The sequence below is a fragment of the Oculina patagonica genome, chromosome 14 (assembly GCF_052425735.1).
Source record: "Oculina patagonica isolate OP01 chromosome 14, crgOcupat, whole genome shotgun sequence".
Classification (NCBI taxonomy): domain Eukaryota; kingdom Metazoa; phylum Cnidaria; class Anthozoa; order Scleractinia; family Oculinidae; genus Oculina; species Oculina patagonica.
In genome coordinates this window covers 9,531,797-9,549,113 of record NC_135771.1, presented here as the reverse complement: position 1 = coordinate 9,549,113, position 17,317 = coordinate 9,531,797, and the positions used below count along the sequence as shown (strand labels likewise).

The window sequence follows — 17,317 nt, the reverse complement described above, 5'->3', positions numbered from 1 at the left end:
GAAAACCATGTAGCTCCAAATGATTTTAGAAAAATATGACAGTTTTACTAAATAATCAGACTAGCCGTCTTCAAACCTATTTTATTTTGATGTGCAAGCTCTTAGAACTTTAGTACGTCCATTTATGGGGAAATTCAATCGAAATTCAACAGTCTTTGGCCGCCAAATTGAAATTAAATTTGTTGTTTCGTGAGCTAGGATAATCATTCCTACGAAAATTTCGAATTAATTAGCTCTTTCTCAAAGAAAAAATTTTCCAACCTACAGATAAAACTAATTTGATCTAATTTTGGTCAAATAGCACTGTTTGGGTCCAGAATTTACACATTTTATGCCATTAACAGTCACTGACTGAGAAATCCAGGCAGGCAGTCAAAGATGGGGGTCGGCCGATTTGCTTCATACTAACACCATAAATAGGTTAGGTGGACTTATGAATAAATATACTAAACTTGGCTCCTCAATCGTTTTTGTATAGGAGATATGAGGTCCACTATTTATCACCCCATCAGGGCCTAGATTTACCAGTAAATTTGACCCAAATTTGAAAACCACTATAAACTACAAAATTAAACGAACGGAATTTTTATTTTCTGTGTGGCATAAACAGACATAGAACTACTTGTAAAAATCCAGAAATGTACGAAATAAGCACAGGTGAGTTTACACCGTCCACGTTTTGAACACCTACTTTTTACATTTTCGAATGAGCAAGATTTTGCCCATTTTCGAGTTCCCGTAGAACACACAACTATAACTGCAGAAATCATTGGATACCACAGATAAGTGCTCTTACCTTTCCTCTATCATAAACAGCAATAATCTTTTTGGGCCATTGAAACAGCAAGATTTTAGAGCACCTCAATGTAGTTCATGTAGGCGATATCGTCTTCAACAACACACGAAGCAACCAATGTGTTTTTAAACCACTCCTCGAGTCCACTTTGAGTTTTTCCGAGGTTAAATAAATGCAATTGACTGAATTCCTTCCGAAATATATCTCAACCCGTCGATAATTCATTAAACAGTGAAGAAAACGTGGAAAACACGAAAATAACAGAGCGACGCCATTTTGAATTTGACAACTCGCAGGGGCCTGGAATTCAGCTTTTCCCAAGGAGGGTAGGGTGGGTGATTGTTTCAACAGGTGTATCACAGGTGGGTTAGAGGGGCTAGCATTGGGCCGAATCAATTTTTATGCTATTTACAAAGGGAGTAGCTTGTTTATTTAGTTTTATACTATGACAGCAATTAAAAAATATATTTTAATAAAATAATAAAATTACGAACGAGTTTGAATAAAGTATATGTTGCCTTTTTGTTTTTGTTTTTTTTCTGTCCATCACTCCATCCGTCTGCTCTGCAGATTCTCCAGTGCCAATTATATTTTTTACAGCTACTTATTTTATATTGATAAAGCCGGTTAAATAAATATATATATTTATATTTAACTGCAGACAGTACTGTTTCGGCCTTTATATATACCGTGTACATATATTTTTATGCCAACGCGTCATACAGGCACCAGGTTTTGCGATGTTATCTACATAGCCGGCTTGAAATATAATGTACGATGGAAAATGAGTTGCTCATTCTCAAATGAAAACAGTGTGTGCGGTGCAACACCATACGCTCCAACCGAGCTTCATGTAATTCCTTTAGAAGCATGTAGCAAGGATTTAACCCAATATCTAACTAAATTGGGTGTCAGTGGAAGCGGTGGTGTTGGTACACAGATCACAGAGAGTGAAGTTATTCTCAATCGCGCTGGATTACATTCCCTGTCAAAGAAAGAGAGAGGAAGGATTACTGTGTGTCCAAAGCACCGATACGAACTGACAACACATTACCAAAAGTTGTCATCCAGTTGCTGTTACCCATCTCATAGAGGCGAAGCGAAAAAATTGAAAAATCCTCGTCGGGTAAACAAGCAGGTGTCAGAGGAAATCTATGAGGTGTATCATGTTTCAGTGCCAATCGGTTCCGGTAAGTACAACAGTACAATAAAATTATTATTTAGTACAGCTTTTCACATGTTGGATTTTTCATGAAAGATTCACAAGAGAAATAATGAATACTATTATTATATTCGTGCTAATTATTTCATTCTTTTAGTGTGTTTCCATATTTAGCTGTTTATCAGTTTGAAAATCTTTGCTAATTACAGTGTGGAAAGTGTAGCATTCCAATTGAAACCAACACGTTTAGCTTGCCGTCGTGTTTTTCAGAAAACCTTATCAATACCTTTACATCTTTCTTGTTTCAGCCCTATGTAACACATGCCGAAAAGGCCATTCAAAAAGTGATGAAGAGACCAAGGTGAATATTTTGAATTAAAATGACATCGCTAATTCCCCTGCATAATATATAAAGTTTGATAGCACTCGGCAATATAAATAGATTTTGCCAAACATAAAAGCGAAGCTCCTCGGCTCCACTTAGCCTTTAACTGAATTAATTTGTGGTCAGGGTGGGTTTTGCTGCTTCCCTCCCTCAGTCAGAATAGAGGAGTGGGTAATTATTCCCCTTTTAGTAACACAAGCCTCCAGGTTTCTTCTTCGTCAGCAGAAGCAAAAAATGCTGTGTCAATGTGCGCATGTTTTACATTTTTTCCTAAAGCTTGGTAAGTAACATCTAGAGTTGTTTGGGAGGTCTCGTCGACAATGACTCTTACACTACTAACATTTTAGTTGCCGGCGATCGAAAATGCCACGCCCTTCATACCTAATCCTTTATAATTCTTCACTTGCAAAAAACAGCAGAGTATTTATGGATAAGAGTGCATTCGATGCCGAACTGCACGCGTAAATAGTTAAAATAATCTGAATATTACATTGCTATTCGTTTCTTTCAGGGTAAAGTGGAGAACGATGAAAATGAAGGCAGTGCTCTAAGGAAGAATGAGTTTTCAATAAAGGTTAATGGTAGTTTCATCTCTACTGATTAAGACTTTAAAGAGTAAATAAGGAAATGAATTAAATCGAGCGTCTTGTCCCCGGGGGAATTGGGGTACTTCCTGTTAAGACCTATACGGCGAGGCTCCGCCCGAAGGTCTGAAAGGGTAGGGAAATCTTACGTTAAGGCATTAAAATTTGCCTTTTATAAAATATTTCGAACTGACGCAACTGGCTGTATCATTTTAATTTACTAAGCGCTGTATGAAAATGACACGAAAACTCCCGGTTTTTATTATATGTCATGTCATGTAGGTATATAGAACGGGTACATTTTTCAATAAAAGGTTTACGAAAGAGGTGCCTTTTCTTTCAAAACGGTATATAAAAGGGTAAGAGGTTGGATTTCAGGGCGCGGTGCCTCCCCTTATAAAACGTTTTGTAGTTTAGTATAGAAGTTTCATATCAACTGATTTAGACTTTGAAGACTAAATAAGGAAAAGAATAAAATCGAGCGTCCAGTCCCCGGGGGAATGGGGGTACTTCCTGTAAAGACCTATATGGCGAGACTCCGCCTGAAAAGTCTGAAAGGGTAGGGAAATCTGACGTTTAGGCATTAAAATTTGCCTTTTATAAAATATTTCGAACAGACGCAACTGGCTGTATTTACTATGCGCTATATGAAAATGACACGAAAACTCCCTGTTTTAATTATATGTCATGTCATGTAGGTATATAGAACGGGTACATTTTTTCAATAAAAAGGTTTACGAAAGAGGTGCCTTTTCTTTCAAAATGTTATATAAATAAAATAAAAAATAAAAAAAAAAGGGAATTTACAGTGGGATCTTCCACTAGGTGGCTCTTCTTGATCCCACTGATTCCAGATCGAATTGGAATTTGGAAGTGTTGGTTTTTGTGGAGGGAGGAAAACCGGAGAACCCGGAGAAAAACCCTCGGAGCAAGGACGAGAACCAACAACAAAATCAACAACAAAATCATTAAATCTTGTAATATATATAGTTTTTATTCATTTACAAGTGTAAAAGTTTTTTAATAATAAACGATATTTCTTCTTCAAACTCAACCCACATATGGTACCGGGCCGGAATCGAACCCGGGCCACATTGGTGGGAGGCGAGTGCTCTCACCACTGCGCCACCCTTGCTCCCCGCTAGGGTAAGGGGTTGGATTTCAGGGCGTGGTGCCTCCCCGTATAAAACGTTTTCTAGTAACGCGCGCCGCGCACACTGTTTATACTTTCTATTGAATATTACAGTTTTTTATTCGTGTCTATCCAGGGTAAAGAAGAGAACGCTAGAAATGAAGGCAGTACAGTGAAGAAAGACGAGACTCCGGTAAAGGTATATAGTGTGTTCGACTCAAATGATTTGGACTTTGAAGAGAACATTAACTTGTCATTTCCTAACCCCTCCGAGTTTGAATACACATTGGACAGTACTGTTGCCGACAATGAAGGAGACGATGAAGATGTCAGTTTTTGGATCGATGAAGAACAGCGTCAGCATGAAAGACGCGCAGTCTTAAATGAAGCAGTAGGAAATATATCAGATGGAAGGGTTAGTCCGATAGCATCGACACTCAATTCGAATTGGGAAAGTATATCAAGTACACAAAAAGTCTACTATTTGCGGAAAGTCCGTCAAGTTCTCAGTGCTGTTTTGACAACCATTGCACCAGATCAAGAAGAGAAAGTATTTGATGCACTGAAGTATTCTTCAGACCGGGACGAAAACGGCAAATATGACGACAGACAAGAAGTAAGCAAAGTCGAACTGTCAATTTTGCTGGGGGTGTATAATGAAGCGGAAAGTCGTCAAACTCGATTGCAAATTCTGTCGATGTTTGCTAAGCATTTTTCAAAGAAGGAGCTCAGAGAGATGATTCCTGGTCTAAGTAATTGGCAAATAGATCAAGCCCGCAGCCATGCTACTGAAAAAGGACCAGGTCAACCAGTGGTACCAGTACCTATTAAAAGGACACGCCTTGATCCAGCCAAAACAAGCCACTTCGTCAACTTTATTGCAAGACCAAACTTTTTACAGGACGTAGCGTACGGAACTAAGGTGCTGAAGCTTGACTCTGGTGAGAAAATCACCATTCCAAATGTGATAAGAACAATGGTGCCCTCAAGAATAATCAAGCAATACATTGCTTATTGTCAAGAAACAGTGTTTGAGCCAGCCAGCGAAAGAACACTATATAGGATCATCGAAGTGTGTGCTGCGTCAACGCAGAAGTCGCTACAGGGATTAGATTATTTCTTAACGGAAGGGGCACAAGCATTCGAAATTCTCCATAGTGTAGTTACCACACTTGAAGAAGGTGGTGCCTTCCCGATATGGGGAAAAGAGGCGAAGGGTATCTTGAAAGAAGCCAAGCGCTACCTCAAAACGGACTTTAAGAGCCACGTCGGACCCGATGAAAGATGTGCAGACCACTGCACTAGGTACAGTCTTAGCGATCCTCAAAACGACGTCTTCGCCCATCAATGTGATCACACTCATGATACATCTTGTATCTCATGCTGTCAACTAGATGAAGTTTTATCTGACATCACAAACAAGATCAATTCTCCAAACCTGACTCTTTCCGACCTACAGCAAAGTCAAGTCAAGTTTGATATGGCTCATGCCGTGCATGCAATCGGTAGTTGGAAAGCCCATATGCTTCGCACTGTTAACCAAGAGCAAGCCAAGGAAGACGCTCTTGGTGCACTTAACGATAAAAGCGTTCTCGTAACGATGGACTGGGCAATGAAATATCTGCCCCAGCGATATAGAGAGCAAATGAGTGACTTTTACGGAAAACGAGGCAAGAGCTGGCATGTTGCTTGTGTTATACTCAAATCTGATGAGAACGAATACAACGTGGAAACAGTTGTGCACATATTTGACAGCTGCACACAGGATTGGTTTTCCGTGGCATCCATTCTAGAGCACCTTCTTGTTTCAGTCAAACAAGAGCACCCTGATGTAGAGACGGCTTATCTAAAATCTGGCAATGCTGGATGTTACCATAACGCCTCGCTGCTTCTTTCGCTGAAATCCATTGGAGAGAGGACAGGCATCAGCATTCGAAGGTATGACTTCTCAGATCCACAGTCAGGGAAGGACGTATGTGATAGAAAGATCGCGCCAATGAAAGGTCACATACAAAGATGGGTAAACGAAAAGCACGATGTTGTCACAGCAGCTGACATGAAAGAGGCTTTGGAATCGTACGGTGGTGTACGTGGGTGTAGGAACGCAGTTGCTGAAGTGGATTTAGCAAAGGCGGCTAAAACGATGGAATGGAAAGGAATTAGCGCTCTGTTCAGTTTTGAGTTTCTTGTCTCCGGGATAAGGGCTTGGAAAGCTTATGCTGTGGGGGAAGGTCAGATGTTTCTATACGATGAATTGGGTCTATCCCTCCAAGGTCCGACAGATCTCTGTATTGTCATGTCACTTACGTCTCTAACGCCATTGTCAAAGCCAGGACTTATGGTAAAAAAGCAGCCTTCTAACAGTTTCCAAGACATTTTTGTGTGCGAAGAGGAAGGTTGCGTGGCCACATTTCAGACACAAGCGGATCTTTATGCACACATGGATACTGGGCGGCATATAAGGGTAACTGAGAGGGAGACTGTTTACGACTTGGCACGGAAAGAGTGGGCAGAAAAGGTCACAGGAATACAGTCGTCCCACGTCGCCAGAGAGGCAGTGCACCTACGAGCAAGTACCCACGTAACAACAAGAAAAGAACCACTCCAGGGTTGGGCTTTGAAAGCCCAACGAAAGGGTCAGAGAGCAACCGAAGGCGTTAAGACGTTTCTAGTGGAAAAGTTCAATAGAGGGGTCGAAACAGGTAATAAGTTCACACCTAGGTATGTCTAGTTAGCAATTAACAGTAATGAGTGATCTTTGCAGCGATCTTGAGTAGCTGAAGCGATTACTTCATTCCGGGCTTAAAAGGAAGAAAGTTCCATGACTTATAGAGTAGTTCAAATCGCCTCGCACATTTCTTGTCAAGGGGCAGTTTAATTTTTTATTAACCATGAAATAACCGAGGCTGTTATCCATATTATTTTGATTTTCATTACCCGCAAAATTATGTTGTAATACCTTATCTAATTATTAAATGCCTAAAATAATTTGGTGAATTATCCCTTATTCCTAAACCCCCTAATTATCCTGCTTTTCCTATCTTTTCAACACTATTTAAAAGTTTATTTTCAAGTGAAAGAAAGATCAATTGCTTTTTGACGTTTTGTCAGCTGCTCACACTCACTGAAGGCCGACGACTTTACAATACTACCGTGACCTCTTTTTTATCACACTGTAAATGACTGTGTTTGTACTATGTCATTACGATATGTTTTATTTGATATAGGGAACAAAGAAGATCCAACAAAGGTGGCAAAAGAAATGAGAATCGCAAGGGACGGTGATGGCAAACTTCGCTTTGCTCCAGAAGAATGGCGAACTGCCAAACAAATAAGCAGTTATTTCTCAAGACTGGCAGCAGCGCAGCGTCAGAGTAAAGCACCCACCGCGCTAATTGAAGAAGCTGAAAATATCGATGAGAATGATCTTGAAGCCTGGGAGGCAGAGAAACATCTGCAAGAATTGCAGACAGCAGTGTACGAAGAGGTCGACCTGCGACATCCAATCGAATATAAAGGTCAGGATATCTGTGGTCTAGTTAAACGTGGCATGTTAAAGTCAAAGTTTAAGATTGCACAGTTAAAAGAACTTTGTGACCTCTATGGAATAGAGATTGATGGGTCCCTTGCCCGAAAGGACTCCTATGTGAGACCAATCGAACATCTCGTAAAAACCTGCAGTTGTTCCAAGGAATGACTTTCTCTAACGTTACAGATCAGTAAATAAAATGGACGGTCGAAGACCACCTTCTTCGAGCGCATGCGTTTAATATCAACAACATGAAAAATTGAAAATGGAGCAGAACGGCAGTGCTTTTCATCGTGTACATAAAAGATCAAGCAGTCAAAGCAAATTAAAAGTGATGATTTTTTTTTTTTTTTTGGGGGGGGGGGGGGTACTTTTCTTGCAATACTTTACTCATAAACAGATGAGCTGAGGTGGAAAACCAATTTAAACAAACTAAACTAATTTTAATTAATACTGAACGGACTGTCCCAAACTTTTGGGATATATATACGATATAAATTGCTTGATTAGGTCTGATAAAGAGCACGTTTTGACTGTAGAATTATTTAAGCTTCAGTCAGTCAAAGTTAAATTCTAATTATTAAATTTGCGCCAGTAAAAACGTAGCATAATTGTCGATTGCCCTTACTTCATGCATGGTCATTTACTCAGACTGCAGTCTACGAAACGATCGCTCAAAGTTGGCGTTTATTTATGTAGGAGCAGTTAACTACATGAAAGCAATCTAAAAGGGCGGAATTACGGTAATAAGCTTTGTTTGTTCTTCAGTTTTGTACGGCGGGGTTATTGGGTATGCAACTGTTGTTATTACAAGCATTATCGTAAGGAAGTTAACGTAAAATAATAATAAAAAATACATTTTTGTATTGTATTGCATTGTGAAACGCTTGTTGAAGGTATTTACAATAAAAATGTCACCCACCCTACCCTCCTGGAGAAAAGCTGGATTCCAGGCCCCTGGGAGTTGTCAAATTCAAAATGGCGTCGCTCTGTTATTTTCGTGTTTTTCACGTTTTCTTCACTGTTTAACGAATAATCGACGGGTTGAGATATATTTCGGAAGGAATTCAGTCAATTGCATTTATTTAACCTCGGAAAAACTCAAAGTGGACTCGAGGAGTGGTTTAAAAACACATTGGTTGCTTCGTGTGTTGTTGAAGACGATATCGCCTACATGAACTACATTGAGGTGCTCTAAAATCTTGCTGTTTCAATGGCCCAAAAAGATTATTGCTGTTTATGATAGAGGAAAGGTAAGAGCACTTATCTGTGGTATCCAATGATTTCTGCAGTTATAGTTGTGTGTTCTACGGGAACTCGAAAATGGGCAAAATCTTGCTCATTCGAAAATGTAAAAAGTAGGTGTTCAAAACGTGAACGGTGTGGACTTGCCTGTAATTATTTCGTACATTTCTGGATTTTTACAAGTAGTTCTATGTCTGTTTATGCCACACAGAAAATAAAAATTCCGTTCGTTTAATTTTGTAGTTTATAGTGGTTTTCAAATTTGGGTCAAATTTACTGGTAAATCTAGGCCCTGATGGGGGTGAAAAATAGTGGACCTCATATCTCCTATACAAAAACGATTGAGGAGCCAAGTTTAGTATATTTATTCATAAGTCCACCTAACCTATTTATGGTGTTAGTATGAAGCAAATTGGCCGACCCCCATCTTTCGGTTTTTTGTAAAATTGCCTGGTTTTCTCAGTCAATGACTGTTAACTTCAAATTTAGTTTAAAAACACGCGCGAAAACTTATCCCGGCAAGCCGGGATAGCTCGGGCATAACCGTTTACGGGGCAAAAAGCTATCCCGCCTAGAAGAGTGCCCCAGGCAAGTAGACCGAGTGCCCCGGCAAGGCGGGTTACCCTTCTAGCATGTAAAGGCTTCAATACGTTTTCTTAAGAAACGTATGAAAAGTTGGCTCGCCCAGGGTAGCTCGGTTAGCCGGGTAACTCGGTTAGCCGGGGCACCCGCCTTCCATGTAAACAGGCCCTTTAAGCAAGTTAAACATCATGGTATGTTTTTGAAAGGTAAAGCATTTTCGAGAAGAAGCTTGAGATTGTTTGCATTGTTCTGTTTGCGTGCCAACTCGTGTTGCAGGTGTTCAATGGCAATTCTGGAAGAGATGATATTGTCAAACACAGTCTGAAGGAATATGCAATTGCAAGGTTCATCCGTTTGCAGCCAACAGCTTATAGCACTCGCAAAGCCCTCAGAGTAGAAGTGTTTGGAATACTTATATCTGCAGGTAAAAAATTTACTGACTCTAACTATTGATTTTCAAATACAGTAAGGGTGCGTTTCTTTGGAAAAAATCCAAATCCGGATTCTTGATCCAAAAACGGATTTTGCGTTTCTTTACCTATATCCGAAAATGGATTAAGCTCGGATCAATGATCTGAAGAATCCACACTTCGAGTGGATACATCAGATCATATCTGAATCCGGATTTTTAGGATTCATGATCCGTGCGTTTCTTTGGGAAAGGATTCGAAAAAAGTACCTTGGCCCAGCGGTCTTTGCTGTGAAAATACAGGTTCGCTCTTTGTAAACACTGCCATACGGAAAGTTTTAGGCGGTTATTTCGATCAAAATACAAAAATATTTCACGATAAAAGGAAACGGTAGCTTTAGATAGGTATGTAGTATCATTTTAAACGAAAAACGGGTTTTCTAAAACAGCCACTGTGTGCCTACGGAAGTTGTATCCTTTTGAAATTGTCACGAGTGAAATTTGCACTGATCATTTCGCAATCATTCTTCGCTCTCAGATGCTTTCTCGCCACATTGTGCTTAACGCTAAAGAAGATCTACTTCGACGTGTGGTTTTTGTATGCTTAAATTATTTTAGTTAGGATACATTCGACGAAAAATAAATTTGTGCTGATATTTTATGTTCTGTGCGAAATGTGTTTACGGGGTTGTCATGGCAAAAAATCCGTTTTCGGATTCTTCGTTTCTTTGGGAGCAAAGTATCCGTGTGATCTGAGATCGATGATCCAATTTTGGATTTTCCCAAAGAAACGCACCCTAAGTGGTCAAATGTATACTTACAGTAAATACTGCATTAGATGTTCCCTTGTAGGCTTTTTGACACCAATGTTACAGTGAGGCTACTCGAACTGGGCCACCTGGAAAAACGTTGGCCAATCAAAACGTTAATTGAGAACAATGGATGGCTTATTATTTTGTTCGTAAGCAGACCAATGACATTAAACTAAAAAAGCATCCAGACAACAACTCTACAAAAAAATTTGTAACCTGTTTGTAACCAAGTGAAGGCTAATATAAGTCTGTTTACCTGAATTTGCATACCTGATCGACTCTAGCGACCCAATTCTTTGCGGCAAAGTATCATATATTAAATTTTACTCGACAAACTTAGTTTGACTCGTTTTGTGACTGCAAAACCAAAACTGTTGAAAACCGCTTATAATTTAGGATAGAGACTAACCAATCAAACCTAAATTCCAATGCTTCCTGAGAGGTCCGGATCTTCCACAACTTTGTTGGGTTTTCTGACATTTTGTGGTTAAAATATTGTTTGTATTCTTCTACGTTATTGGTTCGTTGCAAAAAAAAAAGGTCACCATCCTTTGTTATCCATTAACGTTTTGATTGGGCAACTTCTCCCAAGTGGCTCGGTTCAAGTAGTCAGTCTTACTATAATAGTCTCTAAAAGTACATAAAAGTACAATGAAGCAGTAGATAATTTAATTATGTTAAAGCTGATCAAATGTAAAAGTTTGCATACAACTGAAGTACCTGCAACATAATTCTTCTTACAGATAATTTAATATTCTGCCTTTTTGTGTTCAAATTTCAGTACACTTTAAAGTAGAAACCCTGCACTGTTATGCTTAAAAGTCAATATATGTTACAAGTATATCATTCGTCAACAAAAAAAACATCAATGCACAAGGTTATAAAAAGAAATCGATCAATAATAATGATAACAAATTCAAACTTACATGACCTTTATTTGTATATTACTTGATATCTGTCTCTTGTTAATGTAAGTTTACAAATCGTACAAACGACTCAAACTCAACATTGAGTCACTGTTAGTACGCTATTACACCGGTAAAATGTGATGGTAAGAGCGAAAAGAGACATGCTGAGAAAAATAAAATTAATACTCAATTAACATATTGCATTAATTTGTGTTTTGCAATGTATCATTCTTTGAGGTGATTTTTCTCTCGACATACATACACTGTTTAATGTTTGTTGGTTTAATTTTATTCAATTTACATTTATAAATAAAAACGCAAGATGTTTAAGTCTTCACTTTTATTAAATACGCCAAACAAATTATTTAATAGCGTTGAAGTTGCCATATATATGCTTTGTTTTGTAAGCTAAGAAGAGAATGCTATTCATAATTTGTTGACTGTGCTACCGAATGTGTCAGTGCAAAGACGTTTTTCAATCAAATAGTTTGTTATCCTTTAGTTCTTATTTTCTTCATCAGCACCTGGTGCTCCAGGGACCCTCAGCCATATTGATGTAGCCCCAAGCAAGTTTCATGGCCCAAGAGTTAACCTGACCTGGAGTAGACCTACAGAAGCAAATGGAATTATCCGGAGTTATACTTTGTTTTATAGCTACGAAGGAGATACACAGAAAGAGATCTCTGGAATAGATGCATTAAGTTACTTAGTTGATGTGTTGGGTGGAGTCACCTATCAGTTTCATGTCAGAGCTGTGACTATCAAACCTGGACCAAATGCTACTTTAACTGTAAATATCCCGGAGTATGGTAGGTTGCGCAACCTTTGGTAGAACAACTATATTAATCAGTGTTTTAAAAACGACAAAACTTACACCATCTTTATCATCATCATCATCATCATCATCATCCGTCTGGTTTTAGTTGCAATTTACCTTTAAAGGATGTTTAATTTGTGTGTACCACAATCCTGGTATCTTACCAAACTATCATAACAGTGAAGATACAAATTGTTCCCTCTTTAAACATCACTAGTACTGGCCACTTTAAACTTTTTAGTCCTGCTGTTAAAAAACTTTGCTCATCCATTTATTCTCATCGTGATTTAACAGAACCTTTATATAATGCACAGTATTGACAATGTAATTGCAGTAAGCAAAAGCTCCCAAAAGTTGCTCGTTGTAAAAAAAAATAATAAAAATAATTCTTTGCAGCTAAGGGTTTTTGCGCATGTCTCACTTAAGTATGTTCCAGTTGATACCATGTTTGTTTCAGTCATTCAGAAACTCTGAAATGCAGCAACTACTGTTTTAAATTTGTTGCTTTGTCCAATTTGCTTACTTTTGTGAAGTTATTAGATTACTATCGGTTTTCTTTGGATTTGTATACATCAATCGTTTATTTTTATGCTGAGAAATATTTTGTGAAAAATATACTTGATTTTCTCTTTCAGAGCCCAGCCGTGGGCCAGAAACTGTGTCTACTGTTGAAGTGAATATCACAGCGTATCAGATAACTTGGACGGGACTGTCAAAAGAGTTGGCGAATGGCATCGTCAAACTTTATGAAGTCGGTATAACTTTGAAGGAAAATTGTACCCTGGTTCAACCTATATTTTATTCAACATTTAACACGACCACAACAGAAGTGCTCTTAACTGGTCTCTCAGTGTGCGCAAAGTATGAAGTGTCTGTTAGAGGCTACACCGGGGCGGGACCTGGGCCCTACAGCAAACCTGTAGTGTTTCAGACAGTAGGTAAGTGAAATAAAATGCAACCTTTGCCTTGTCAGATGTTGGCGTATTAGCGAAAGTCAGATGTGTTCCGTGATAGATTGAGTTGGAATGAGATAAAGCGACGTCAGATTTACCGGTAGGATTTTTTCGATTCCTAATTTTCCCAGGGGTTTTCTTACTGTACCAGGACAGAAAATAATGTTAAGCAATGACGCGAGGTGAGGCTCTACACGTTAGGCTACCTGTTTACATGTAAGCTCCCAACTCTATTTGTTGTTTCATAGCAAAGAGAGTTTTGAGTCCGTGACAATAGAGCTTTTGTTATAATCAGTTACGTTTTACGTCTCCCCTCCGCCCGAAAATAAGAAAACTATGAGACCTCCATAATTTCAAAATACCTTTGGGTTATGGTGTCAGAGAGGTAATTCAGGCGTTCGCGTGGAAGAGCCGCAGAAATTTCACAGATTCGTCAATATGGAAAACTATTATTAGGACCTAGTAGGCAATGTTATGTAACCTTTTATCTGATATTCTTTAATCTTCCGGGTTCCGGAGGCGTTACGGACATGGCACAATTTCTCCAAGTTTTTTGTACTCTTGGAACTTTATAACTAATCAGGCTGAACCTTGCTTTGTTTTTTGCAGGTGTGAAATGGTCCAAAGAAATGCCATATGCACTTTCATTTTCTCCAATTTTAAGTGAAACAGGAATTACAGCAAAAGTAACATTGCCGCGCTTTCCTCGAAATGCAAAGTATGTTTGGTACAAGTTTTAATTGTGTCTGTTTTGTTCATTCACTGTTCATTTCTTGCACAACGGCAAGAGCTGGTTACTTTACTTTACGTGGATGAGTTATTATTTAACATGCCGGGTTGGGAATGTATATTATGAATAAATGACTCAAGTGGACAAACAGTGCAGAGATGCGCTGTCGTCCTACATGTACTATCCTTTCTTGGAGTAATTAGGGTACTTTTAACATTTGTCAATAGTCAGGGGAGGCTAGGTTACTTGCGTCTGAGCGTTACCTTTCCAAGACCAAGTGTTCAAGTAGAATTTGAGTCTTATTTGCTCGTTTTATAGTTTTGTAACTGGGTGTGTGTATATATAAAGGCCCTATTCTCCCAGAGGAGATTTAAGGATGCAGAGAGATGAACTGGGTGTTTTCTGCCAAATAATACGTTGGACTCTGGATTCTGCGTTCTAATATTTGGGCCTGTTTGTTTTCTTTGTGGCACATGTAAATGTATGTTCTCACAGTGCCTCTTTCTACTCAAGCGCATAAATGAACGAACCATTTTATTGGGTCATTTTGAGTCAAGCTTTATTTTTTCACAGGGCTCAACGGCTCTTTGACAGTTTTTTTTTAAGATTACGATTTGTGCGTTTGATTGTATTAAATATGGTTTTACCATCCCTACACAAATAATAATTCCCACGCCAACTTGTTACGTTCTATAGGTACGTGCAGATTGATAGCCGTAATTGTCTCATATACTTTCCATTCAAGCTCTGCACATTTACATGAACCCTGCACCAGACTTCGTTCCATGCCAAAACAACATCATGTTGTCTCACTGTCACTTAAATTGTTTTCACTTAGCTAAGCTATCAAATTATTGTTTCAATCTTGCAGGTTTTTTCAGGTTATCATCATAACATTTTCATCGAACTATTCTGGTGTGGTAAACTCACCGGAAAGTTTTACACCTCAATATCTGTTGACATACGAAAAGGCTCACGAGTCTTCAACTCCTGCAGCTTATGTCTCTTTTCAGTTTGGAGGGAATGATTTTAATAAGTACCAGGAATTTGTTATCGGGAATGGAGCGCAATCAAACAGTAAAACAAGAAGTAAGAGAAGCAGTGATGTCGAGAGCTATTACAACAAACCTCTTCAGCCAAACACCAGCTACAGAGTGTTTCTCAGGGCTTTTGTCACTGAGGTATTGTAATCAACTTGTTCTAATCCATAACGACCAATATTTTTTTTTTTTTATGGCAGAGCAGACTGACTGGCGGACAAGTTAAAAAACGCGTTTAAAATATGCTCACAACTGCCCTATACCCGTAATGTAGTAGTTGTTATAGTCCATGGCCTGCTTTTAATCTTTTATTGTAAAACTATACATACATGTACAAGTACAATGTTACTGTGATGCTTGAAATTATCTAAACGCTGAATTATGTTTTCGTTATGTGTTCATATTTCAGATGATTTATATTTCCAGTGACTTCATAGAGATTGGAACCAAAGGTACTGAACGATATTGTAATTGTTGCATGAATACGATAGTTGTGATGTAATAAGCCCAGCTTGTTTCTCAATTGAGATCAAGTTTTATGTAGATTACAGTCATATTCATTATATTTTCTGGCGACGGTCTCCAGCACAAAAAATGACAACTAACGATGCACTCAACGCAAAGTGGTGTATGTGCTTGTTTTTAAATCTAATGGGCCCGCGCTTAGGTCCCAATCCACCTGGGCTCGATTGTTCAAAAGGAGATTAACATTAACACTAACTCGACGTCAAAGATGAAGGACAAATACATAATTAAAAAAATCTCACTGAAACGTTATAAGGTAGGAATCCAAATTCACGCTAATCCGGTGTTCAAAGTAGGATTCAATTTTACAACGGCATAATACTGCTGAGAGATTAAGATTAATGCGAATGCATGCTTCATGAGAAGTTGGAATGGGCATGCGGTGACGACAAATTTCAGGAATGGTCTGTGAACTTTCCAGTACGTCTATAACTCGATTAACACGCCGCCTAAGCATGGTCCAATTCTTTACTAACATAGTTACACAGAACGGCGATAAACATGAAAAATAGTCGATTTAAAATATGCGTTTTTTTTTTTAAGTGTGCGTTTTTGCCTAAACGTTAAGGCCAGTCAAAACTAACCATATTAGAGATTTGTAATACTATTCTCACATGTTTACTTTAAAGAACATAAAAATGCATAATATTCCTAATTTGTCGGTTGGTCAGTTGCTAAAGCAGGAAGCTGAAAACCTTTACCCTTCGCAAGTGCGTTTGTATCACTCGTTTCTTGAGGTCCTGCGAGGCACGTTAATTTGTCTTCGTTAATAGATGCTCAAATTATTGTTAAATTTCTGGTTGTTGTATGATGTCTATATAAAAACGTGGTCAGTAATCTTGCTTTCAAAGACAAATTCCTGTTTAAACAAAAACGTAGCATGAATAATAAAACTGCTATGTCTTCATCATCAATTAACATTGCCATATTTTTGTTGTTCATACAAAAGAAGGCTGGGTTACTTCTGTAGCCAAACTGCTTTCCAGTTGGTCAGTGTATGTCTTAATACCTGTGTTACAAATATCGTTGTGAAACAAGAATTGAAACCCATACTCTTTAACTCTCTCAGAGAGGCCTGTTGTCAAGAAACTGCCAATAAGAACCACCTTGTCAGTCGGTGAACTAGCAATATTGGCATGTGAGGTCAGCGGAGATCCAAATCCTTCTGTAACATGGACTAAAAATGGAAGTACCAGCATACCGCGGGCTCAGTTCAAGAATGATTCACGACTTCTTGTTATTCAAAATGTCCTTACTCAAGACAGTGGTGTTTATGAATGCAGGGCATTTAACATGTTTGGAGAAAGCCGTACAGCTACAATAGTGGAAGTTGCTGGTACGTTTCACTTTCTTTTACCACAGAATTGGTACCGGTTCAGTTTAATCGATCTCGTTCTGTTTCTCGTAAAATCAGGACAGATAAAGACATTTCTTTTGTTAAGTTAACTTGTTTTTTGTTCCTTTTAAGCCTTAAAGTGGTCACCTTAATACTCATTTAAGTGGCTACTTTAATATTCATATAAGTGGCCACTTTAAGGAAGTCTTAAAGTGGCCACTTCAAAGCTCTTTAAAGTGGTTACATTAAGACTGACCTTAAAGTGCCCACTTTAATTAGACTAACCCAAGAGAGGATGAGGGGACCCTCATCCTCTCTTGACTAACCATATTGTGCCCACTTTAAGTCTGACTTTTAAGACCTTAAAGTGCC

General features: G+C 38.6%; 3 protein-coding genes and 1 long non-coding RNA gene across 4 annotated transcripts in view; 3 read left to right on the top strand and 1 right to left on the bottom strand.

Annotated features, from left to right (window-relative positions):
• The first annotated feature begins 2,182 nt into the window (after positions 1–2,182).
• Positions 2,183–4,511, top strand: LOC144639212 (uncharacterized). Its single transcript, XR_013568091.1, has 3 exons — positions 2,183–2,319; positions 2,855–2,917; positions 4,196–4,511. It is a non-coding gene; the product is annotated as an uncharacterized LOC144639212 (long non-coding RNA).
• A 1,931-nt stretch (positions 4,512–6,442) lies between these two features.
• On the top strand, positions 6,443–9,304 carry LOC144639197 (uncharacterized). Its single transcript, XM_078498470.1, has 2 exons — positions 6,443–6,761; positions 7,287–9,304. Exons 1-2 carry the CDS (start codon positions 6,500–6,502, stop codon positions 7,754–7,756), a joined length of 732 nt encoding a protein of 243 aa, XP_078354596.1. The 5' UTR covers positions 6,443–6,499; the 3' UTR covers positions 7,757–9,304.
• The window catches only part of LOC144639168 (uncharacterized), a 70,008-nt gene continuing 59,453 nt past the window's right edge, over positions 6,763–17,317 (bottom strand). Inside the window, exon 5 of the mRNA XM_078498432.1 lies at positions 6,763–6,776. Within this exon, the coding sequence (XP_078354558.1) occupies position 6,776 (1 nt within the window). The 3' untranslated portion in view covers positions 6,763–6,775. The remainder of the gene's footprint in view (positions 6,777–17,317) is intronic.
• On the top strand, positions 7,854–17,070 carry LOC144638945 (cell adhesion molecule DSCAM-like). The gene is made up of 8 exons (XM_078498223.1): positions 7,854–7,883; positions 9,692–9,839; positions 12,066–12,353; positions 12,997–13,299; positions 13,924–14,032; positions 14,916–15,225; positions 15,494–15,536; positions 16,679–17,070. The coding sequence occupies exons 1-8, from the start codon at positions 7,854–7,856 to the stop codon at positions 17,053–17,055; spliced, it is 1,608 nt and encodes a 535-aa protein (XP_078354349.1). The 3' UTR covers positions 17,056–17,070.

What these genes read in the sequence shown, in the direction of transcription:
- LOC144639197 (XM_078498470.1), top strand. Translation starts at nt 6,500, where the DNA reads ATGGATACTGGGCGGCATATAAGGGTAACTGAGAGGGAGACTGTTTAC. An exon ending in CAATAGAGGGGTCGAAACAG is followed by an intron (nt 6,762 to 7,286) that starts GTAATAAGTTCA and finishes TATTTGATATAG; the next exon opens with GGAACAAAGAAGATCCAACA.
- LOC144638945 (XM_078498223.1), top strand. Translation starts at nt 7,854, where the DNA reads ATGGAGCAGAACGGCAGTGCTTTTCATCGT. An exon ending in TGTAAATATCCCGGAGTATG is followed by an intron (nt 12,354 to 12,996) that starts GTAGGTTGCGCA and finishes TTTCTCTTTCAG; the next exon opens with AGCCCAGCCGTGGGCCAGAA. An exon ending in TCAGGGCTTTTGTCACTGAG is followed by an intron (nt 15,226 to 15,493) that starts GTATTGTAATCA and finishes TTCATATTTCAG; the next exon opens with ATGATTTATATTTCCAGTGA.